The following is a 25,393-nucleotide window of genomic DNA, read 5'->3' on the forward strand; positions in this document are numbered from 1 at the left end:
TATGGCCAATAAACCCCGGCTAAGAGCTGTTCTTATGCACTACACAACGTGCCTGGACACCACCATCCCTGAGGTGCCTTATTACTATTATACACCGGTTACCAACGTAATTAGTAGTAATGTTTTGTCGTACATGTGGAAAACGGTCTGATTTACCATGGCTGTCAGCCAATCAGCATCCATTGCTTGAACCATCCTGTTTATAATGCACAACATCCTTGGTCTGAGGTTTTTTTATTGAGCAACTGGATGACAGGTGTTGGTCTCTATGGAGAGAGGTGTGATCGGCATCTGTTGAATTCTGATGGCTTTGATTGAAAGCCAAACATTTGCTGTACAGTACTAGCTAAGCAAAACATATCCCGAAGTCCTGATGGGGACTTCTGTCTCAATCCAGTCCTCTCTATATAGAGTTCATATGCCCAGTTAAATAAATGCAGCCTCATGGTGTTCTTTAAGTAACCTACACTCAGAAAGCTGTACAATCTGTTCAGTCCAATGACAGCGGCCCGGCTACTTGTAAAATGCAGCGGAAGGATGGGCCCGGGGATATGTTACCACCATTCATAGCCCCAATTCATAAATGGGGCTATGAATGCAAGGCCTGACAGTCCATGTGATCAACAGGATACAATAGATTTACACATATTTGGCTATATGTTTGTTTGCAAATGCTCAAAATGGGAGCGTTATAAATAATATCATAAACAGGCCTACTCATAATTTGGATTATTTCAAGGTAAAACAGGTGTAGGAAGGTGGTTGTACTAGACTCATGAGCAGTGCTGACACATCATTCACGTTAGGTGGGGCTCCAAGAAATATATACACAGTTGAAGTCGGAAGTTTACATACACCTTAGCCAAATACATTTAAACTCAGGATTTCACAATTCCTGACATTTAATCCTAGTAAAAATCCCCTGTTTTAGGCCAGTTAGGATCACCACTTTATTTTTACAATGTGAAATGTCAGAATAATAGTAGAGAGAATTATTTATTTGAGCTTATATTTCTTTCATCACATTCCCAGCGGGACAGAAGTTTGCATGCACTCAATTAGTATTTGGTAGCATTGCCTTTAAATTGTTTGACTTGGGTCAAATGTTTTGGGTAGACTTCCACAAGCTTTCCACAATAAGTTGGGTGAATTGTGGCCCACTCCTGACAGAGCTGGTGTAACTGAATCAGGTTTGTAGGCCTCCTTGCTCGCACACACTTTTTCAGTTCTACCCACACATTTTCTATAGGATTGAGGTCAGGGCTTTGTGATGGCCACTCCAATAACTTTACTTTGTGGTCCTTAAGCTATTTTGCCCCAATTTTTGAAAGTATGCTTGGGGTCATTGTCCATTTAGAAGACCCATTTGCGACCAAGCTTTAACTTCCTGACTGATGTCTTGAGATGTTGCTTCAATATATTCACATGATTTTCCGTCTTCATGATGCCATCTATTTTGTGAAGTGCACCAGTCCCTCCTGCAGCAAAGCACCCCCACAACATTATGCTCCCATCCCCGTGCTTCACGGTTGGGATAGTGTTCTTCGGCTTGCAAGCCTCCGCCTTTTTCCTCCAAAAATAACAATGGTCATTGTGGCCAAACAGTTATATTTTTGTTTTCTCAGACCAGAGGACATTTCTCCAAAAAGTACAATCTTTGTCCCCATGTGCAGTTGCAAACCATAGTCTGGCATTTTATTGCGGTTTTTGAGCAGTGGCTTCTTCCTTGCTGAGCGGCTTTTCAGGTTATGTCGAAATAGGGCTCGTTTTACTGTGGATATTGATACTTTTGTACCTGTTTCCTCCAGCATCTTCATAAGGTCCTTTGCTGTTGTTGTGGGATTGATTTGCACTTCTCGCACCAAAGTATGTTCATCTCTAGGAGACAGAATGCATCTCCTTCCTGAGCGGTATGATGGCTGCGTGGTCCCATGGTGTTTAAACTTGCAAACTATTGTTTGTACAGATGAACTTGGTACCTTCAGGCATTTGGAAATTGCTCCCATGGATGAACCAGACTTGTGGAGGTCTAAAAATAAAATTGACTGATTTCTTTTGATTTTCCCATGATGTCAAGCAAAGAGGCACTGAGTTTGAAGGTAGGCCTTGAAATACATCCACATGTACACCTCTAATTGACTCAAATTATGTCAATTAGCCTATCAGAAGCTTCTAAAGTCATGATAATTTTCTGGAATTTTCCAAGCTGTTTAATGGCACAGTCAACTTAGTGAATGTCAACTTCTGACCCACTGGAATTGCGATACAGTGAATTATAACTTAAATAATCTGTCTGGAAATAATTGTTGGAAAATTTACTTGTGTCATGCACAAAGTAGATGTCCTAACCGACTTGCCAAAGCTATAGTTTGATAACAAGAATCTTGTGGAGTGGTTGAAAAACGAGTTTTAATGACTCCAACCTAAGTGTATGTAAACTTTCGACTTCAACTGTACAGTGCTTTCGGAAAGTATTCAGACCCCTTAACTTTTTCCACATTTTGTTACGTTACAGCCTTATTCAAAAATGGATTAAAAAAATAATTCCCACTTATAAATCTACACACAATACCCCATAATGACAAAGCAAAAACTGTTTTTTAGAAATTTGCAAATTTATAAAAACTCATCACATTTACATAAGTATTTAGACACTACTCAGTACTTTGTTGAAGAACCTTTGGCAGCAATTACAGCCTTGAGTCGTCTTGGGTATGACGCTACAAGCTTTGCACACCTGTATTTGGTGAGTTTCTTCCATTCTTCTCTGCAGATCCTCAAGCTCTGTCAGGTTGGATGGGGAGCATTGCTGCACAGCTATTTTCAAGTCACTCCAGAGATGTTCAATCGGGTTCAAGTCCGGGCCCTGGCTGGGCCACTCAAGGACATTCAGAGACTTGTCTTGAAGCCACTCTTGCGTTGTCTTGGCTGCGTGTTTATAGTCGTTGACCTGTTGGAAGTTGAGCGCTCTGGAGCAGGTTTTCAAAAAGGATCGATCTGTACTTTGCTCTGTGCATCTTCGTCTCGATCCTGACAAAAAAAAACCAGCATGATGCAGATTTTGAAATGATGCTTTACAGCGAAAGCAATACAGGCGTTTGGGTAAGTTTATCAATCGCTCGACAAAACAATAAGTACACTTAGCATCAGATAACTTGGTCACGAAAATCAGAAAAGCAATCAAATTAATCGTTTACCTTTGATCTTCGGATGTTTTCACTCACGAGACCACAAATGTTCCTTTTGTTCCATAAAGATATTTTTTATATCCAAATACCTCCGTTAGTTTGGTGCGTTATGCCCAGGAATCCACTGGAAAGAGCGGTCACGACAACGCAGACAAAAATTCCAAATTATATCCATAATGTCCACAGAAACATGTCAGACGTTTTTTATAATCAAGCCTCAGGGTGTTTTTCAAATATTTATTTGATAATATATCAACCGGGACAGTTGGCTTTTCACTAGGACCGGGAGAAACAATGGCCGCCTTTCTCTTTTATGCACAACTCACTCTAAGAGCCCCCACCTATCCACTTACGCAATGTGGTCGTTCACGCTCATTCTTCAAAATAAAAGCCTGAAACTATGTCTGAAGACTGTTGACACCTTGAGGAAGCGATAGGAAAATGAATCTGGTTGATATCCCTTTAAATGGAGCAATGGGAGGCTATGGAACATGGAGTTTTCAAAATAGAAGCCACTTCCTGGTTTGATTTTTCTCTGGGTTTCGCCTGCAATATCAGTTCGGTTATACTCACAGACAATATTTTAACAGTTTGGGAAACTTTAGAGTGTTTTCTATCCTAATGTGTCAATTATATGCATATTCTAGCATCTGGTCCTGAGAAATAGGCCGTTTACTTTGGGAACGTCTAAAGAGGTTAAAAGGTAATTTACCACCTTCACAAGTGCAGTCTCAGTGCTATGATGGGGTCTAAAACCAGACTGAAGCATTTCGTATACATTATTTGTCTTCAGGAAGGCAGTGAGTTGCAGCGCAACAGCCTTTTCTAAAAAAATTGAGAGGAATGGAAGATTCGATATAGGCCGATAGTTTTTGATATTTTCTGGGTCAAGGTTTGGCTTTTTCAAGAGAGGCTTTATTACTGCCACTTTTAGTGAGTTTGGTACACATCTGGTGGATAGAGAGCCGTTTATTATGTTCAACACAGGAGGGCCAAGCACAGGAAGCAGCTCTTTCAGTAGTTTAGTTGGAATAGGGTCCAGTATGCAGCTTGAAGGTTTAGAGGCCATGATTATTTTCATCATTGTGTCAAGAGATATAGTACTAAAACACTTGTGTCTCTCTTGATCCTAGGTCCTGGCAGATTTGTGCAGACTCAGGACAACTGAGCTTTGAAGGAATACCCAGATTTAAAGAGGAGTCCGTCATTTGCTTTCTAATAATCATAATCTTTTCCTCAAAGAAGTTAATGAATTTTTTACTGCTGAAGTGAAAGTCATCCTCTCTTGGGGAATGTTGCTTTTTAGTTAGCTTTGCTACAGTATCAAAAGGAATTTCGGATTGTTCTTATTTTCCTCAATTATGTTGGAAAAATAGGATGATCGAGCAGCAGTAAGGGCTCTTCGATACTGCACGGTACTGTCTTTCCAAGCTAGTCGGAAGACTTCCAGTTTGGTGTGGCGCCATTTCCGTTCCAATTTTCTGGAAGCTTGCTTCAGAGCTCGGGTATTTTCTGTATACCACGGAGCTAGTTTCTTATGATAAATGTTTTTAGTTTTTAGGGGTGCAACTGCATCTAGGGTATTGTGCAAGGTTAAATTGAGTTCCTCAGTTAGGTGGTTAACTGATTTTTGTCCTCTGACGTCCTTGGGTAGACAGAGGGAGTCTGGAAGGACATCAAGGAATCTTTGTGTTGTCTGTGAATTTAAAGCACGACTTTTGATGTTCCTTGGTTGGGATCTGAGCAGATTATTTGTTGCAATTGCAAACGTAATAAAATGGTGGTCCGATAGTCCAGGATTATGAGGAAAAACATTTATTCCATGTCAACAACATTTATTCCATGGGACAAAACAAGGTCCAGTGTATGACTGTGACAGTGAGTAGGTCCAGAGACATGTTGGACAAAACCCACTGAGTCGATGATGGCTCCGAAAGCCTTTTGGAGTGGGTCTGTGGACTTTTCCATGTGAATATTAAAGTCACCAAAACTTAGAATATTATCTGCTATGACTACAAGGTCCAATAGGAATTCAGGGAACACAATGAGGAACGCTGTATATGGCCGAAGAGGCCTGTAAACAGTAGCTATAAAAAGTGATTGAGTAGGCTGCATAGATTTCATGACTAGAAGCTCAAAAGACGAAAAAGTCATTTTGGTATTTTTTTGTAAATTGAAATTTGCTATCGTAAATGTTAGCAACACCTCCGCCTTTGCGGGATGCACGGGTATATGGTCACTAGTGTAGCCAGGAGGTGAGGCCTCATTTAACACAGTAAATTCATCAGGCTTAAGCCATGTTTCAGTCAGGCCAATCTCACCAATGACTAGGGTTTTCAATTTGTCAGAGCTAATGGTGGGAAGCTTCGGCATCTCAGACCCCGTAACGGGAGGAGTTGAGACAAGAGAAGGTTCTGTCTCTGACTCCTACTCGTTGCTTAATGGGGAAAACCGGTTGAAAGTTTCTGTCTTTGCTGGACACTGGTTGAGCATTCCTACAGCATTTCCCTCCAGAAACCGTGAGAAAGATGTCCTGTTTCATGCTTTCCTACACTGAAATTACCCTTGCCTAACGATTGCGTCTGAAGCTGGGCTTGCAGCACAGCTATCCTCGCGGTAAGGCGGTCGTTCTCCTGTATATTATGAGTACAGGGACTGCAATTAGAAGGCATCATGTTAATGTTACTACTTAGCTTTGGCTGTTGGAGGTCCTGACGAACCACGTCCAGATAAAGCGTCCGGAGTGAAAAAGTTTAATGAAAAAAAGTTGAGTGAGGGAAAAAACAAAAATATAAACGGTAATTAAAAAGTAAAAACCGTAAAGTTGTCAGGTAGCAAAGTAAGGTTGGCAACAAAACGCACAGCAACACGTAAAAAAGTCTGCAAGTTGGGACCTGAAATGGCGTCATGACAAATGTCTGCTCTACCCAAAATTACAACCAACTAATTGCAGCATTACCACAAAAATGGAAGAGACTACCGTGTTCATTGGTACTTTCAATGCTGCAGACAGTTTTTTGGCATCCTTCCCCAGACATAATCCTGTTTCGGAGCTTTATGAACAATTCCTTTGACCTCGTGGCTTGGTTTTTTGCTCTGACATGCACTATCAACTGTGGGACCTGATATAGACAGGTGTGTGCCTTTCCAAATCATGTCCAATCATTTGAATCTACCACAGGTGGACTCCAATCAAGTTGTCGAAACATCTCAAGGATGATCGATGGAAACAAGATGCACCTGAGCTCAATTGAGTCTCATAGCAAAGTGTCTGAATACTTATGTAAATGTGATTGTGTGCTGATTGCTGAGGATTTTTTATTCATTTAATCTATTTTAGAATAAGGCTGTAACGTAACAAAATGTGGAAAAAGTTAAGGGGTCTGAATACTTTCTGAAGGCACTGTATATATATATATATATACATTTATTTTCTGTATTTAATGTTATTTTGGAATTGATACGTGTCACATACCAGTTTGCAAACAATGTAAAAAAAAAGATCATTGAGTTAATAAAGCCGCAGAAAAACTCTTTTTTTGCTTTCTTGATTAAGGCAGCTCCACAATACAGGTATTTCAACCTAGCTCAGTGCTTTCTGTGCTGCAGCCAACATAAAATACGGAGCATAGAGATTGGTAATGTTCTCTAGTTCCGCCGTGATTGGCTCAGTGTTCTGTCACTCATGGGGACACTATGTCACCACAAAATCTATGGGAGAGCTCGAAAATTCAAGCCCCTTGGGTGCTGCCATAGATTTACATTAGAAGTGCCCATCCAAGAAGGCTCAAGGTCATTGGCCACAGATAAAATGATGGTTATATCTACGGTAGCTTTGATTGTGCTGATCATGTCAACATTATACTTTCAAGATCTTAGCTAGCAAGCTAGTCAAGCAGTCATCGGCATGCATCAAGTTGACAATCTACTGGCAAATCCTTTTCAATCCTTGTCATATGAAGAGAAATTATAGATAAAACAAATCGGTGCTAATCGGCCATTTGACATAAATATTATACAACAAGTTGGAAATCGCAAATTCAACAATGAGTGGGTTGAAAGTGAATCAGTGTCTAACTGCAAGCATTGCAAAGCAATCACTAGCTTGCTATTCAGTGGAGCGGGTGTGCAGTCCAAGTCTGGGTTTAAGGGTCTCTTTTCCAAGTTTAAAAGGATAAACATTCAACACCATGGGTCAGAAAAGGTTGAATACAAAGCTGGGAGGAGGTGCTCTTGTTCTCCATGGACTTTACAATGTCCCAGAACTTTTTGGAGTTAGAGCTACAGGATGCAAATTTCTGCCTGAAGAAGCTGGCCTTGGCTTTCGTGACTGACTGTGTGTATTGGTTCCTGACTTCCCTGAACAGTTGCATATCGCGTGGACTATTCGATGCTATTGCAGTCCGCCACAGGATGTTTTTGTGCTGGTCGAGGGCAGTCAGGTCTGGAGTGAACCAAGGGCTATATCTGTTCTTAGTTCTGCATTTTTTGAACGGAGCATGCTTATCTAAAATGGTGAGGAAGTTACTTTTCAAGAATGACCAGGCATCCTCAACTGACGGGAAGAGGTCAATAGCCTTCCAGGATACCCGGGCCAGGTCGATTAGAAAGGCCTGCTCGCAGAAGTGTTTTAGGGAGCGTTTGACAGTGATGATGGGTGGTCGTTTGACTGCGGATCCGTAGCGGATACAGGCAATGAGGCAGTGATCGCTGAGATCCTGGTTGAAGCCAGCAGAGGTGTATTTGGAGGGCCAGTTGGTCAGGATGACGTCTATGAGGGTGCCCTTGTTTACAGATTTAGGTTTGTACCTGGTGGGTTCCTTGATGATTTGTGTGAGATTGAGGGCATCTAGCTTAGATTGTCGGACTGCCGGGGTGTTAAGCATATCCCAGTTTAGGTCACCTAACAGAACATACTCTGACGCTAGATGGGGGGCAATCAATTCACAAATGGTGAATGATGCTGAATGAACTGTTTCGCTGCCATACAAGGCTCCGCTGATAGCCAGGTGTAGCAATGATAAAGATTCACTCCATGGTGCTGAAAAGAACGCTCTGCTGTTGGGACAGCTTTATGTAAGCCCTAACAGTTTGTGGGCACCGTTTGTCACCGTTATAGTGCAATTCATGTATTGTTCAGTGTTGTGTTGTGTAGTGGCTTTGCTGGCATGCATTTAAAATACCTGTATATATTTTTTGGTTTGCCCCACCAGGATTTACTTACTAAAATCGCCACTCCTCATCAGAAATGTATATGTTATTATTCAGGAATATATGTCTATACTATATTACATTATAAGACAATTGAACAGCATGACATATCCCAGATTGTGCCATTTATTAATATTCATAATTTCAAGAAGGCGGTGTAGCCTGCCATGTAAAACAACCAAGAAAAAGTGTTAAATTAAAGATGCACGGTGTAGAAATCGCTTCACCATTTCCTGGTTGCTAAAATTTGAATGGTTTGCTTAATTTCAGATTATGTGACAAAACAAGCAAGTATAGTGTAGAGAATCATTGTACCATCTAAACCACTGTGAAATGTCTTTCCATAACTACAAATATATTTTCAGCTGTTTGGAGCTGGCATACAAAACTGAAAGTAAAAGACACAAAAATGAAACTTAAGAACCGGAAGCATAGAAAAAGCGCACATAGAACAAATATACCCCTTCTTAGACTTTCAATGAGAATGACAGATCTATAACAAAAATGTCTATGTGAATTTCGTTGGTTTGCCCAAAAAGTTACATATTGCAGCTGTAAATATTGACATTTTGCACATTATAAAAGGCAAGCTTGTTCCTTTGATTTGATATCAAATGTCAAACAAAAATCAAAGTGACTTCTCCGCTGACTCAACCTGAAGTATAAGGGATACTCTTGCTAATAGGACATAATGTCTTGGTACTATTATGATGGTGATTTATCTCCCAAGTGTCGCACTTATGTTTTCTGTGTAAGGTTTCTGTGATCGAACTCAGAATGATCCCACTGACTTTCGAAATCGTGCGCCTCGACATCTGAATTCCTAGGGATTTCTTCTACTTGAGTCTGATATATACCGTTGTGGTCCTCATATGTATTAATCGAAACGATTTGTTGGTTGTGATGGTCGCCGTTGCTGTACACCGTGTTATCATACCACTCTCCTCTCGGATTCTGTCGTCCTCTGTACAAAGCATCCGGAAGAAGAGTCATACATCGGGATAAAGATGGGGGATTTAAAAGCGGAGTATCATCGACAACAGTTGATGGCAACGGTTGGGGATCAACCTCCCACTGCTGAGGTGCGCTCTCATGACCTTCGTCTCTATTGAGTGGGGAGGAATCCGCGGCTGCTCTCATCATGAGTGTGTGGCTTCAGGGTGGTTCCAACAGTATTTCCCTAGTCTAGTCCTGGTTCTGAAACAAAAAGATGCAACAAATAGCTACCAATACATCACTCTTGAGCAGTCACAATAAATAAGGGGGAGCAAATCTGATGTAAACTGGTGTAAACCGAAGGTTGTATTTAGAGTTATTACTTGAATGTTATGTGCTTGGGCACTGATCTTGTCTTTTGTGAAAATTGATAACAAATCATAATATGTATGCAATCTTGCTTACACCCATTGGTGGCATATCACACAGTTTCACAAGGCCCCCGCAAGGTTTTTGTAATTTGTTGTTTTTGCGGAAAATAGCTAACTGTCTGCAATTATACACATTTTGCCATGGGGCAGAGAGAAAATATTGAGATGTATAGCTAATTTCCTGCTAATCTATATATTTTGCCATGAGGCTGAGAGAAAATGTTGCAGTTTTAAAGCTAATTTACTGTAAATCTAAACATTTTGTCATGGTTTATGACGTGTTCATATTGGGGAGGGGGCCCAACGTTCAGACCCTAACAAAAAAACAACTAATATATATATATTTATAGTATTAGTGGTACGTCAGTGGCACCCATTCATGTCATTATTTTCAGTGGATTATATTACAATAACAAATCTGTGCCTATATGGGTCGTATATGCAGCTTTATTAACAAATAAAAATCATTGAAGATGACAAAAAAAATAGGAAAAGTACAGAATAACGTGCCTGGCAAATCAGTGAAAAACAACAAGAGTTCAGAGTCCAGGTTATTATAGGATCCCTCTGGTTTAGCCTAATCAATGGCCTTGTATGACCCTTAGATGCCAGGATCAATGGCTTTGATTACTGGAGGAACACCTCTGTCATGAGTGTTGAACGCCCACACTGCTCAATGCTGCTTGATGGAGAGCCCTCCGTGCCTGGTTACCAAGGTGCTCTGACAACTGTGGAGCTCCAGAAAAACATTTCCAACAAAATTAGAGTGAAAATTTGAAGTTTATGAAACAAGAATCATAATATAAATATGTTATATCACTGAGGTATGCGAAAATGTATCTTGAGTAATGGTGGTATAGGCCTACCTGCTGTAAACATGGATAGACACAGAATGCCTGATAGTTCAAATAAACTAATCTGCATAATTAATCTGTTGAAGATCGTCTTTGAGTATCGAAAGACAATGTAACTAAACTACCACATAAAAATAAACAAAAATCTCAGTATTCCAGCTTCACACGATTCTGTAACTCCATCACTGATAGTAATGTGTTGTTTCTGAGAGGAACCTGTCTGGTACACACGCACGCACGGACACACACACACACACACACACACACACACACACACACACACACACACACACACACACACCACCACACACACACACACACACACACACACACACACCTAAAGCAATAAAGTTTGATCATCCTAATTAAATAATTTACCCCATGTGAGGCCAGTCTAGTGTGTTTCACTCATTAAAATATAGGTTTTTGATGCAATACCATAAAACCATAGTGTGTAATTTCTGTCAGTTAAATTACAGGATATTGAATGTTAGTGGAAATAGTGTAAATATCCAATCAAAAGTCACAGTTCTTGAGGTGGGGTAGAATATGGCAAGTCATGGGAAAATCTAAATAGCATACTCCTTTGTCATGACGTTGGCCTGGGGGTAGGTTTATGACAGTCATAAATACATTTTCCCCCCTTTTTCCTCTCTCTACCCTACTGATGTTACATTTGCAAACCCCTTTGGTTAACATAGAGATTCTGGGAAAATCCGAAGGTGGGGGGAAATGAACTATATTCTGGTAATCCGACCAATGGAACATATGCGTTGGTACTTATTGAATATGATGTCAGTTCGGGTGCCATCTGGGACATTCTCATCAATGATAAGATGACAAACTCTACGGTGGAAAGTCTACACATCAGAGTTATCGGATTCACATGGAATTGTTGTTCAATTTAAATCTTTGAATATGAAATTATTTGTGATGGGATGAAATGTGATTTTAGCTTCTAAAATGTGAGATTTGGGTTTTCATAAGGTTAGGGCTCTGCTCAATCAGTGGCCCACCCCTGTGAAGGGACATGGGCTATAAAACTTTTAAAACACTCCCTCCTCTCCCTTCCTATATAAAGCCTTGACGACAATATAACCTCCTGTTCCGAGGATATGAGGACGACGGTCCGATGTCAGAATGGTTCAGATAATAACTACAGAAGAAGCCAACATCAGCGTGAGCTTTGGTTGCGAATGGTATGAACTTTGAACTCTTATTCACTACAGAAGTGATACCTCCTAGCCGTTGAGTTAGCAACAGCAGCTGCAAACGCAGGTTCGGAAGGAACTGACAAGAGTATTCCGTCTACCACACAACGACGTTACTACAACGTATCCAATTTACCAGCAGAGATATTCTTCAAAAGACAAAGGACTCGGTTGGGCAACACGGCCTTCCATCTTCCACCAGCCTACTGAAGCGCAGCTCAGAGTAAATATTTATTGCATTTTCCTTTTCCAAATGTGCGGTAATTTAGAATGCATAAGATTCTGTATTTACGATAGCACAGCTTCTCCCTGTGTCCCTCCGTCTTCCCGCTCTTTCACTCAAACCCAGCCCCTTTTCGTTTGTGTAACCAGCTGTCATATCTGTTCCGCCCGCCAGGGATGTTTTCCTTTATGACGTAATTTGTAATCAAGGTATGATTAATGATGTGTTTGTGTAATTCTGTGTGATTAGTTAGGTATTTAGCAAATAAATAATTAAACCACATTTTGTATTGCTGATTCTACTTGCTAGCCAGGGATCGTGCAGATAACCAAGAATGTACAACTTTCAGATGAGACGGAATTAAGGTGAGGATTAATATTGACTGCTATTGATGTAAAATATTACTAGGTCTTTAAGAGTTTATTCGGAAGATAGCAGCTCTATAAATATTATTTTGTGGTGCCCCGGCTCTCTAGTTAATTACATTTACATGATTAGCTCAATCAGGTAATATTAATTGCGTGAAAATTATTTTATAGAATAGAATGTCATATAATTTAATCCGGCATAGCCAAAGACAAGACACCTTCCTACTGCTCAAAGCTCAATTGAAGGATAAGGTCAGAGGGGCGGGACCTCTGGCTTTCTCATCCAATGGGTTTTGAGAATGAGGCGAGGCGAGAGGACGCTAGGAGAATGCAATTGAGATTCTCTCATGGTGTTGATTGCATAAGGTGACTGGCAAAACTTTATTGCTTTCACAATGTGCTTAATGCTCTACTCTGACTGACACATTTACACATCAAGCCTTCAGTAGAATATAACCATAGGAGAGTGTCTGGTATGGGGTTTATTAATGAAAATGTGAAAATCCATTTATCATCATTTGGATATTGGATAACTTTTTGATATTTCTGACTTAACTCACATAAAAGTTTGGATGGCAACCTGGTTCATGTGTGAGAATTGTCTAGACAGGGGTGTACATTTCATTGGCCAATCGGTTAACCTACAGCCAATAAACTAGAAACTCTTGTGAGAGGACTTGTGTTGATAAAGAGGAAACACCTGCTGCAAATGTTCAAATTAGGGGTGCATTTCAATAGTCCTCTTTTCCTCTCCTTTCCTCAATATGCATTTACTTGTAATTGCTGGTAAGAAGTGACAGCTTAACTATTGAGATCTACACCCTGTTCATCAATTAAGTCTTGTTAGAAAGGGCAGGTGCTGATTGGTTTGGGGGAGTGTATTGTAACTTGGTAAATCAGTATAAGAAGGGAATGAGCTATTCAGTAAAGCAACTTGAAATAATCAAACATGGTGAGCTTTGTTGCAAAGTATATCAGTGTCCATGCTGTGGTTTTGGGACTGCTGCTTCCTCAGGTAAACATATAATTAATCAGTGGGCTCCACTATTACAATTTGAGCAGTGTAACAAATATAGATCAAGTAGTAGGTAGAAATCAGAGACTTGCTTTTACTTCCTGTTTTAGATATACTATGTCATGAAATGTATCTGCTGTTATTGACACAGTGGTGACCTTATTTTGCATGTGTTCTCCCAGGCAATCCCATGCAATGTGACGGGAGTGTGGCGAAATGAGCTGGGCTCTGTGCTTGATATTGAGGCGGTCGGTTCTGAGCTCCGAGGCTGTTATCAGAGTGCAGTGGAGACTGCTCCAGGAGTCACGGGTCCAGAACACCAGGCCAAACTACTGGGTGTGACTAGTAATCGGGGTCTGCAAACCTCTGTGGCGTTCTCTGTGTTATGGGAGGCAGGTGTGTAAACCTTGAAGTGTTCAGCAAGGTCTAATGTTGTGCAATATTTAGATAAGAAATGCCTCTAACTTCTTGCACCACTTCTCTCCAACTTTCCACAACGTGGCCCTTGTTTCAATCTGAATTACCTTGACTGTAACAATAGATGTGACTGGTCAAATGCCATGCACCCCCAGGTTCCTGTAGCTCTTGGGTTGGTCAGTGTTTCCAACTGCCTGATGGGATGCGAGTGCTGAAAACCCTGTGGATGATGCGTTCTGTCGCTTCATGCTCTGCAGACAACTGGAAGAGTACCAGGTAACCTACAGCTCCTCACTACTTAGCATAAGGGGGGGGGGATGTTACTGTAGAATACAATTGCCCTTCACTAAAAGCCTACTGACATGAGAGCTACAGAGGTATACTCAATGTTTTTAATGATAATTTAGCACCATATTTGTATTCCACTTGTGTTTTAGACATTCTTTTATCATTAGGATGGGAGAGGATACGTTCGTCTTCATTTCCTGAAAGCAGAATGTACTGATCATCTGACTGCTGCATTTGGTTTGCTGCCCTCTACTGAATTTCTTTTGAACTCTCTCTGTAGAAATAATCTGTTTTATACTCCCTGGGTTGCTCTCTCATCCATGCAATAAATTATGTAACTTGTTCAATTCCTGAATACAAATGTGTTATTTACCTTGTCTTGCCTGACATAAATACAAGTTTAAACTCTGATGGGGATATGTTTGGGTTTATTCTCCAACAAACGGTCTGTCAAATGAACATGGGTGGGATAAACTATTGTTTAAGACATTACAGAGCTTTAGGTTTCTATGCCAAGGTAATAAACCTCTTGACCACTATTACATGCACACCAATTTCCTGTACTGGTCAGGTTAGTTGTGTAGTCTACTTGAGTTGTTGCATGTGACCATCCTGTTTACAATGACTGGAAAAAGCTTGTCTCCCGGTGTAGTTTTTGGATGGGCGACTGTGGCATGTACACACCTTATCCAGTTTGCTGTGGTTGTGCAGGCCCAGTATTGCATATCATGGGTGCTGTGTGATTTCATGTGATGGTCAAACAAATACTTCAAAAAGTAGGCTCCCTGTGCAGGTCAATCCACTTTTGTTGATACTCTTAGTGGCTACCTTAACCCCTAATTTAGAACTTTCTACTTATTGAAATTTCAGGTAGGCCATATTTTGTACATTTGTCAATTTATAATTAGGCCTACATGTAGCTTGTCAACTTGTTGCCCCAGAAGATGGAATGACTGCTCAATAGAATGTTGTGCATTGATAATACATTAATCACCAGTAAAGTTGCCTGTTTCCTTTAGGCACCAGGAAGAACACAACACAAACAGTGGAATGATATGTCTTGCACAAAATGTCAATCTAAGTGAATTAACATGACTTGGGTGGGTATTTTGTGGTTGAGATACTGTCTGCATAAGTGTCAACACATTACACATGCATTTTATCTTTGCTTGTTGGGGTTCATTCCTTGTTAGTCATTTGTGATGTTAGCATTCTGACCATATCTAAGTAAATCAAAAACCTTGAATGCAATTGCAGACAGGTTGACAACAGGAAAAAAGCATGTGTTTGTGTAAAATGGATGGTTTTATAGAACCACCTCTCCAAAACCAAAATAAGTATTGATCGCTGCATTACTTCCCAATATATAAAGGATGATTAAGCAATGAGACTCGAAGATGTGGTATATGGCCAATAAACCCCGGCTAAGAGCTGTTCTTATGCACTACACAACGTGCCTGGACACCACCATCCCTGAGGTGCCTTATTACTATTATACACCGGTTACCAACGTAATTAGTAGTAATGTTTTGTCGTACATGTGGAAAACGGTCTGATTTACCATGGCTGTCAGCCAATCAGCATCCATTGCTTGAACCATCCTGTTTATAATGCACAACATCCTTGGTCTGAGGTTTTTTTATTGAGCAACTGGATGACAGGTGTTGGTCTCTATGGAGAGAGGTGTGATCGGCATCTGTTGAATTCTGATGGCTTTGATTGAAAGCCAAACATTTGCTGTACAGTACTAGCTAAGCAAAACATATCCCGAAGTCCTGATGGGGACTTCTGTCTCAATCCAGTCCTCTCTATATAGAGTTCATATGCCCAGTTAAATAAATGCAGCCTCATGGTGTTCTTTAAGTAACCTACACTCAGAAAGCTGTACAATCTGTTCAGTCCAATGACAGCGGCCCGGCTACTTGTAAAATGCAGCGGAAGGATGGGCCCGGGGATATGTTACCGCCATTCATAGCCCCAATTCATAAATGGGGCTATGAATGCAAGGCCTGACAGTCCATGTGATCAACAGGATACAATAGATTTACACATATTTGGCTATATGTTTGTTTGCAAATGCTCAAAATGGGAGCGTTATAAATAATATATCATAAACAGGCCTACTCATAATTTGGATTATTTCAAGGTAAAACAGGTGTAGGAAGGTGGTTGTACTAGACTCATGAGCAGTGCTGACACATCATTCACGTTAGGTGGGGCTCCAAGAAATATATACACAGTTGAAGTCGGAAGTTTACATACACCTTAGCCAAATACATTTAAACTCAGGATTTCACAATTCCTGACATTTAATCCTAGTAAAAATCCCCTGTTTTAGGCCAGTTAGGATCACCACTTTATTTTTACAATGTGAAATGTCAGAATAATAGTAGAGAGAATTATTTATTTGAGCTTATATTTCTTTCATCACATTCCCAGCGGGACAGAAGTTTGCATGCACTCAATTAGTATTTGGTAGCATTGCCTTTAAATTGTTTGACTTGGGTCAAATGTTTTGGGTAGACTTCCACAAGCTTTCCACAATAAGTTGGGTGAATTGTGGCCCACTCCTGACAGAGCTGGTGTAACTGAATCAGGTTTGTAGGCCTCCTTGCTCGCACACACTTTTTCAGTTCTACCCACACATTTTCTATAGGATTGAGGTCAGGGCTTTGTGATGGCCACTCCAATAACTTTACTTTGTGGTCCTTAAGCTATTTTGCCCCAATTTTTGAAAGTATGCTTGGGGTCATTGTCCATTTAGAAGACCCATTTGCGACCAAGCTTTAACTTCCTGACTGATGTCTTGAGATGTTGCTTCAATATATTCACATGATTTTCCGTCTTCATGATGCCATCTATTTTGTGAAGTGCACCAGTCCCTCCTGCAGCAAAGCACCCCCACAACATTATGCTCCCATCCCCGTGCTTCACGGTTGGGATAGTGTTCTTCGGCTTGCAAGCCTCCGCCTTTTTCCTCCAAAAATAACAATGGTCATTGTGGCCAAACAGTTATATTTTTGTTTTCTCAGACCAGAGGACATTTCTCCAAAAAGTACAATCTTTGTCCCCATGTGCAGTTGCAAACCATAGTCTGGCATTTTATTGCGGTTTTTGAGCAGTGGCTTCTTCCTTGCTGAGCGGCTTTTCAGGTTATGTCGAAATAGGGCTCGTTTTACTGTGGATATTGATACTTTTGTACCTGTTTCCTCCAGCATCTTCATAAGGTCCTTTGCTGTTGTTGTGGGATTGATTTGCACTTCTCGCACCAAAGTATGTTCATCTCTAGGAGACAGAATGCATCTCCTTCCTGAGCGGTATGATGGCTGCGTGGTCCCATGGTGTTTAAACTTGCAAACTATTGTTTGTACAGATGAACTTGGTACCTTCAGGCATTTGGAAATTGCTCCCATGGATGAACCAGACTTGTGGAGGTCTAAAAATAAAATTGACTGATTTCTTTTGATTTTCCCATGATGTCAAGCAAAGAGGCACTGAGTTTGAAGGTAGGCCTTGAAATACATCCACATGTACACCTCTAATTGACTCAAATTATGTCAATTAGCCTATCAGAAGCTTCTAAAGTCATGATAATTTTCTGGAATTTTCCAAGCTGTTTAATGGCGCAGTCAACTTAGTGAATGTCAACTTCTGACCCACTGGAATTGCGATACAGTGAATTATAACTTAAATAATCTGTCTGGAAATAATTGTTGGAAAATTTACTTGTGTCATGCACAAAGTAGATGTCCTAACCGACTTGCCAAAGCTATAGTTTGATAACAAGAATCTTGTGGAGTGGTTGAAAAACGAGTTTTAATGACTCCAACCTAAGTGTATGTAAACTTTCGACTTCAACTGTACAGTGCTTTCGGAAAGTATTCAGACCCCTTAACTTTTTCCACATTTTGTTACGTTACAGCCTTATTCAAAAATGGATTAAAAAAATAATTCCCACTTATAAATCTACACACAATACCCCATAATGACAAAGCAAAAACTGTTTTTTAGAAATTTGCAAATTTATAAAAACTCATATCACATTTACATAAGTATTTAGACACTACTCAGTACTTTGTTGAAGAACCTTTGGCAGCAATTACAGCCTTGAGTCGTCTTGGGTATGACGCTACAAGCTTTGCACACCTGTATTTGGTGAGTTTCTTCCATTCTTCTCTGCAGATCCTCAAGCTCTGTCAGGTTGGATGGGGAGCATTGCTGCACAGCTATTTTCAAGTCACTCCAGAGATGTTCAATCGGGTTCAAGTCTGGGCCCTGGCTGGGCCACTCAAGGACATTCAGAGACTTGTCTTGAAGCCACTCTTGCGTTGTCTTGGCTGCGTGTTTATCGTCGTTGACCTGTTGGAAGTTGAGCGCTCTGGAGCAGGTTTTCAAAAAGGATCTATCTGTACTTTGCTCTGTGCATCTTCGTCTCGATCCTGGCAAAAAAAAACAGCATGATGCTGCCACCACCATGCGTCACTGTAGGCATGGTGCCAGGTTTCCTATAGATGTGACGCTTGGCATTCAGGACAAAGAGTTCAATCTTGGTTTCATCAGACTAGAGAATTGTTTCTCATGGTCTGAGAGTCCTTTAGGTGCCTTATGTCAAACTCCAAGCGGGCTGTCATGTGCTTTTTTACTGAGGATTGGCTTCTGTCTGGCCACTCTACCATAAAAACCTGATTGGTATAGTGCTGCCAAAGAGACATGTTGGACAAAACCCACTGAGTCGATGATGGCTCCGAAAGCCTTTTGGAGTGGGTCTGTGGACTTTTCCATGTGAATATTAAAGTCACCAAAACTTAGAATATTATCTGCTATGACTACAAGGTCCGATAGGAATTCAGGGAACACAATGAGGAACGCTGTATATGGCCGAAGAGGCCTGTAAACAGTAGCTATAAAAAGTGATTGAGTAGGCTGCATAGATTTCATGACTAGAAGCTCAAAAGATGAAAAAGTATTTTTTTTATTTTTTTGTTAATTGAAATTTGCTATCGTAAATGTTAGCAACACCTCTGCCTTTGCGGGATGCACGGGTATATGGTCACTAGTGTAGCCAGGAGGTGAGGCCTCATTTAACACAGTAAATTCATCAGGTTTAAGCCATGTTTCAGTCAGGCCATTGTCATCAAGATTATGATCAGTGATTAGTTCATTGACTATAATTGCCTTTGAAGTAAGGGATCTAACATTAAGTAGCCCTATTTTGAGATGTGCGGTATCACGATCTCTTTCAATAATGACAGGTCAAGGCACAGACACGGTCTCAATGGGGATAGCTGAGCTGACTACACTGGCTGTGCTAGTGGCAGACTCCACTAAGTTGGCAGGCTGGCTAATAGCCTGCTGCCTGGCCTGCACCCTATTTCATTGTGGAGCTAAAGGAGTTAGAGCCCTGTTTATGTTGGTAGATAAGATGAGAGCACCCCTCCAGCTAGGATGGAGTCTGTCACTCCTTAGCAGGCCAGGCTTGGTCCTGTTTGTGGGTGAGTCCCAGAAAGAGGGCCAATTATCTACAAATTCTATATTTTGGGAGGGACAGAAAACAGTTTTCAACCAGCGATTGAGTTGTGAGACTCTGCTGTAGAGCTCATCACTCCCCCTAACTGGGAAGGGGCCAGAGACAATTACTCGATGCCAAAACATATTTCTAAATGATTTACACGCTGAAGCTATGTTGCGCTTGGTGACCTCTGACTGTTTCATCCTAACATTGTTGGTGCCGACGTGGATAACAATAGCTCTATACTCTCTACACTCGCCAGTTTTAGCCTTAGCCAGCAACATCTTCAGATTATCCTTAACGTCGGTAGCCCTGCCCCCTGGAAAACAGTGTATGATCAATGGATGATTCGTTTTAAGTCTAATACTGCGGGTAATGGAGTCGCCAATGACTAGGGTTTTCAATTTGTCAGAGCTAATGGTGGGAAGCTTCGGCGTCTCAGACCCTGTAACGGGAGGAGTGGAGACAAGAGAAGGTACGGCCTCTGACTCCGACTCATTGCTTAATGGGGAAAACCGGTTGAAAGTTTCTGTCGGCTCAATGAGCAACACTGGTTGAGCATTCCTACAGCATTTCCCTCCAGAAACCGTGAGAAAGATGTCCGGCTGCGGGGACCGTGCGAGGGGATTTATAATAACGTTACTATCTGTACTTGCTGGTGGCACAGACACTGTTTCATCCCTTCCTACAATGAAATGACCCTTGCCTAACGATTGCGTCTGAAGCTGGGCTTGTAGCACAGCTATCCTTGCCGTAAGGCGATAGTTCTCCTGAAAGTTATGAGTACAGGGACTGCAATTAGAAGGCATCATGTTACTACTTAGCTTTGGCTGTTGGAGGTCCTGAAGAACCACGTCCAGATAAAGCGTCCGGAGTGAAAAAGTTTAATGAAAAAAAGTTGATTGAGGGAAAAAACTAAAATATAAACGGTAATTAAAAAGTAAAAACCGTAAAGTTGTCAGGTAGCAAAGTAAGGTTGGCAACAAAACGCACAGCAACATGTAAAAAAGTCTGCAAGTTCTGACCGGAAATGGCGTCACGACAAATGTCTGCTCTACCCAAAATTACAACCAACTAATTGCAGCATTACCACAAAAATGGAATAGACTACCGTGTTCATTGGTACTTTCAATGCTGCAGACATTTTTTGGTATCCTTCCCCAGACATAATCCTGTTTCGGAGCTTTACGAACAATTCCTTTGACCTCGTGGCTTGTTTCTTTGCTCTGACATGCACTATCAACTGTGGGACCTGATATAGACAGGTTTGTGCCTTTCCAAATCATGCCCAATCATTTGAATCTACCATAGGTGGACTCCAATCTAAGCTAGTCAAGCAGTCATCGTCATGCATCAAGTTGACAATCTATTGGCAAATCCTTTTCAATCCTTGTCATATGAAGAGAAATGATAGATAAAACGTATCGGTGCTAAGCGGCCATTTGACATAAATATTATACAACAAGTTGGAAATCGCAAATTCAACAATGAGTGGGTTGAAAGTGAATCAGTGTCTAACTGCAAGCATTGCAAAGCAATCACTAGCTTGCTTTTCAGTGGAGTGGGTGTGCAGTCCAAGTCTGGGTTTAAGGGTCTCTTTTCCAAGTTTAAAAGGATAAACATTCAACACCATGGGCCTGAAAAGGTTGAATACATTGGCCATGCTGTCAATCCAGCATGACTTCTGCAGCGTTCAAAACAACTGGAAACTTGGAACTGGGAAATCTCAGACTTCAGTAAGTCCAAGACAACTGGGAACTCTGAAAAAACTAGCTCTGACTTGGAAAATATGTTTTGAATGGTCATCCAACTCAGAATTCCAAGTTGGGAACTCTAGAGCTCCAACCTGAAGATCACTGACGTCATGATTTAACCTTGTTTTTTTTTCCAGAGTTCCCAGTTGTTTTGAAAGCACCATGAATCCAGAGAATGCCACACTTTGATGACAAAATTTGCCCCCAAAGACCTCATCACCACTTTCCTGTTCAAGAGAGCACAGCACAACAAGTCCAACAATGTCTTGTATGCTGTTGCATAAATTATATAATATGCCAGGGTGATATGTATAGTGTAGCTAAGAAAGTAATACTAAGTATATGTTGTGTAGTAAGCTGTTAGTAGCCCATGTGCCTCACCATAATAATTTGGTCCCTTTCCACCTCATAATTTAGCCTAATGTTCTGCCTTGGTGGTGCACATGTAGCCTATAGCCTGTTTTAGAGAAATGTAATCATTCAAAATTGTCAGAGCTTTCATTGTCTGCTCATATGCCCCCTTTGTTTATCCCATGTTTCTGACTTGGTGTACAGAAGAATGCTGTAAGAACGGCCCATGCTCTGAATTCTGTCGCTGTACATTTCAAAATTGCTGAACAAATAGTTATATTGACTACGTCCATCCTAGCCCGCTAATTAATGTTGTCATTGAAATTACGGATTGCCTATTATCCGCTCACCGTCCCCTTATGCCATAGTTTGTATATCTCAATTGTCAGTAGAAACTCCATTTGTTTTATCAAGTCAGCCGTATTAGCTATGTTTTTTTAAAAGCCAGTAAATGTAAATTTATTTCACCTTTATTTAACCAGGTAGGCTAGTTGAGAACAAGTTCTCATTTACAAATGTGACCTGGCCAAGATAAAGCATAGCAGTGTGAACAGACAACACAGAGTTACACATGGAGTAAACAATTAACAAGTCAATAACACAGTAGAAAAAAGTGTGCAAAAGGCATGAGGAGGTAGGCGAATAATTGCAATTTTGCAGATTAACACTGGAGTGATAAATGATCAGATGGTCATGTACAGGTAGAGATACTGGTGTGCAAAAGAGCAGAAAAGTAAATAAATATATATATAACAGTATGGGGATGATGTAGGTAAATTGGGTGGGCTATTTACCGATAGACTATGTACAGCTGCAGCGATCAGTTAGCTGCTCAGATAGCAGATGTTTGAAGTTGGTGAGGGAGATAAAAGTCTCCAACTTCAGCGATTTTTGCAATTCGTTCCAGTCACAGGCAGCAGAGAACTGGAACGAAAGGCGGCCAAATGAGGTGTTGGCTTTAGGGATGATCAGTGAGATACACCTGCTGGAGCGCGTGCTGCGGGGGGGTGTTGCCATCATGACCAGTGAACTGAGATAAGGTGGAGCTTTACCTAGCATGGACTTGTAGATGACCTGGAGCCAGTGGGTCTGGCGACGAATATGTAGCGAGGGCCAGCCGACTAGAGCATACAGGTCGCAGTGGTGGGTGGTATAAGGTGCTTTAGTAACAAAACGGATGGCACTGTGATACACTGCATCCAGTTTGCTGAGTAGAGTATTGGAAGCTATTTTGTAAATGACGTCGCCGAAGTCGAGGATCGGTAGGATAGTCAGTTTTACTAGGGTAAGTTTGGCGGCGTGAGTGAAGGAGGCTTTGTTGCGGAATAGAAAGCCGACTCTAGATTTGATTTTAGATTGGAGATGTTTGATTTGAGTCTGGAAGGAGAGTTTACAGTCTACCCAGACACCTAGGCACTTATAGATGTCCACACATTCTAGGTCGGAACCATCCAGGGTGGTGATGCTAGTCGGGCGTGCGGGTGCAGGCAGCGAACGGTTTAAGAGCATGCATTTGGTTTTACTAGCATTTAAGAGCAGTTGGGAGCCACGAAGGGGGTTTGTTTGGCGTTCAAGCTCGTTTGGAGGTTAGATAGCACAGTGTCCAAGGAAGGGCCGGAAGTATATAGAATGGTGTCAGCTGCATAGATGTGGATCAGGGAATCGCCCGCAGCAAGAGCAACATCATTGATATATACAGAGAAAAGAGTCGGCCCGAGATTTGAACCCTGTGGCACCCCCATAGAGACTGCCAGAGGAACGGACAACATGCCCTCCGATTTGACACACTGAACTCTGTCTGCAAAGTAGTTGGTGAACCAGGCAAGGCAGTCATTAGAAAAACCGAGGCTACTGAGTCTGCCGATAAGAATGTGGTGATTGACAGAGTCGAAAGCCTTGGCCAGGTCGATGAAGACGGCTGCACAGTACTGTCTTGTATCGATGGCGGTTATGATACCTTGAGCGTGGCTGAGGTGCACCCGTGACCGGCTCGGAAACCAGATTGCACAGCTGAGAAGGTACGGTGGGAGTCGAGATGGTCAGTGACCTGTTTGTTGACTTGGCTTTCGAAGACCTTAGATAGGCAGGGCAGGATGTATATAGGTCTGTAACAGTTTGGGTCCAGGGTGTCTCCCCCTTTGAAGAGGGGGATGACTGTGGCAGCTTTCCAATCCTTGGGGATCTCAGACGATATGAAAGAGAGGTTGAACAGGCTGGTAATAGGGGTTGCGACAATGGCGGAGGGTAGTTTCAGAAATAGAGGGTCCAGATTGTCAAGCCCAGCTGATTTGTACGGGTCCAGGTTTTGCAGCTCTTTCAGAACATCTGCTATCTGAATTTGGGTAAAGAAGAACCTGGAGAGGCTTGGGCGAGTAGCTGTTGGCCGAGGTTGGAGTAGCAAGGAGGAAGGCATGGCCAGCCGTTGAGAAATGCTTGTTGAAGTTTTCGATAATAATGGATTTATCAGTGGTGACCGTGTTACCTAGCCTCAGTGCAGTGGGCAGCTGGGAGGAGGTGCTCTTGGTCTCCATGGACTTTACAGTGTCCCAGAACTTTTTGGAGTTAGAGCTACAGGATGCAAATTTCTGCCTGAAGAAGCTGGCCTTGGCTTTCCTGACTGACTGCGTGTATTGGTTCCTGACTTCTCTGAACAGTTGCATATCGTGGGGACTATTCGATGCTATTGCAGTCCGCCACAGGATGTTTTTGTGCTGGTCGAGGGCAGTCAGGTCTGGAGTGAACCAAGGGCTATATCTGTTCTTAGTTCTGCATTTTTTGAGCGGAGCATGCTTACCTAAAATGGTGGGGTAGTTACTTTTATAGAATGACCAGGCATCCTCAACTGACGGGATGAGGTCAATAGCCTTCCAGGATACCCGGGCCAGGTCGATTAGAAAGGCCTGCTCGCAGAAGTGTTTTAGGGAGCGTTTGACAGTGATAAGGGGTGGTCGTTTGACTGCGGATCCGTAGCGGATACAGGCAATGAGGCAGTGATCGCTGAGGTCCTGGTTGAAGACAGCGGAGGTGTATTTGGAGGGCCAGTTGGTCAGGATGACGTCTATGAGGGTGCCCTTGTTTACAGATTTAAGGTTGTACCTGGTGGGTTCCTTGATGATTTGTGTAAGATTGAGGGCATCTAGCTTAGATTGTAGGACTGCCGGGGTGTTAAGCATATCCCAGTTTAGGTCACCTAACAGAACAAACTCTGACGCTAGATGGGGGGCGATCAATTCACAAATGGGGAATGATGCTGAATGAAATGTTTTGCTGCCAGACAAGGCTCCGCTGATAGCCAGGTGTAGCAATGATAAAGATTCACTCCATGGTGCTGAAAAGAACGCTCTGCTGTTGGGACAGCTTTATGTAAGCCCTAACAGTTTGTGGGCACCGTTTGTCACCGTTATAGTGCACTTAATGTATTGTGCAGTGTTGTGTTGTGTAGTGGCTTTGCTGGCATGCATTTAAAATACCTGTATATATTTTTTGGTTTGCCCCACCAGGATTTACATACTAAAATCGCCTCTCCTCATCAGAAATGTATATGTTATTATTCAGGAATGTATGTCTATACTATATTACATTATAAGACAATTGAACAGCATGACATATCCCAGATTGTGCCATTTATTAATATTCA

At 41.6% G+C, this 25,393-nt stretch overlaps 1 protein-coding gene across 1 annotated transcript; it reads left to right on the forward strand.

Moving 5' to 3' along the window:
- The first annotated feature begins 13,283 nt into the window (after nt 1–13,283).
- Nucleotides 13,284–14,553, forward strand: LOC110539133 (avidin-related protein 1-like). Its single transcript, XM_036937234.1, has 4 exons — nt 13,284–13,437; nt 13,620–13,833; nt 14,010–14,130; nt 14,310–14,553. The coding sequence occupies exons 1-4, from the start codon at nt 13,372–13,374 to the stop codon at nt 14,341–14,343; spliced, it is 435 nt and encodes a 144-aa protein (XP_036793129.1). The 5' UTR covers nt 13,284–13,371; the 3' UTR covers nt 14,344–14,553.
- The last annotated feature ends 10,840 nt before the right edge of the window (nt 14,554–25,393 follow it).

This window comes from Oncorhynchus mykiss, chromosome 12 (genome assembly GCF_013265735.2).
Source record: "Oncorhynchus mykiss isolate Arlee chromosome 12, USDA_OmykA_1.1, whole genome shotgun sequence".
NCBI classification, from domain to species: domain Eukaryota; kingdom Metazoa; phylum Chordata; class Actinopteri; order Salmoniformes; family Salmonidae; genus Oncorhynchus; species Oncorhynchus mykiss.

Coding starts and splice junctions, on each gene's coding strand:
- LOC110539133 (XM_036937234.1), top strand. CDS start 13,372: ATGGTGAGCTTTGTTGCAAAGTATATCAGTGTCCATGCTGTGGTTTTG. Junction 13,834..14,009: donor CTCTGTGTTATGGGAGGCAG/GTGTGTAAACCT, acceptor ATGCACCCCCAG/GTTCCTGTAGCTCTTGGGTT. Junction 14,131..14,309: donor GACAACTGGAAGAGTACCAG/GTAACCTACAGC, acceptor TTTTATCATTAG/GATGGGAGAGGATACGTTCG.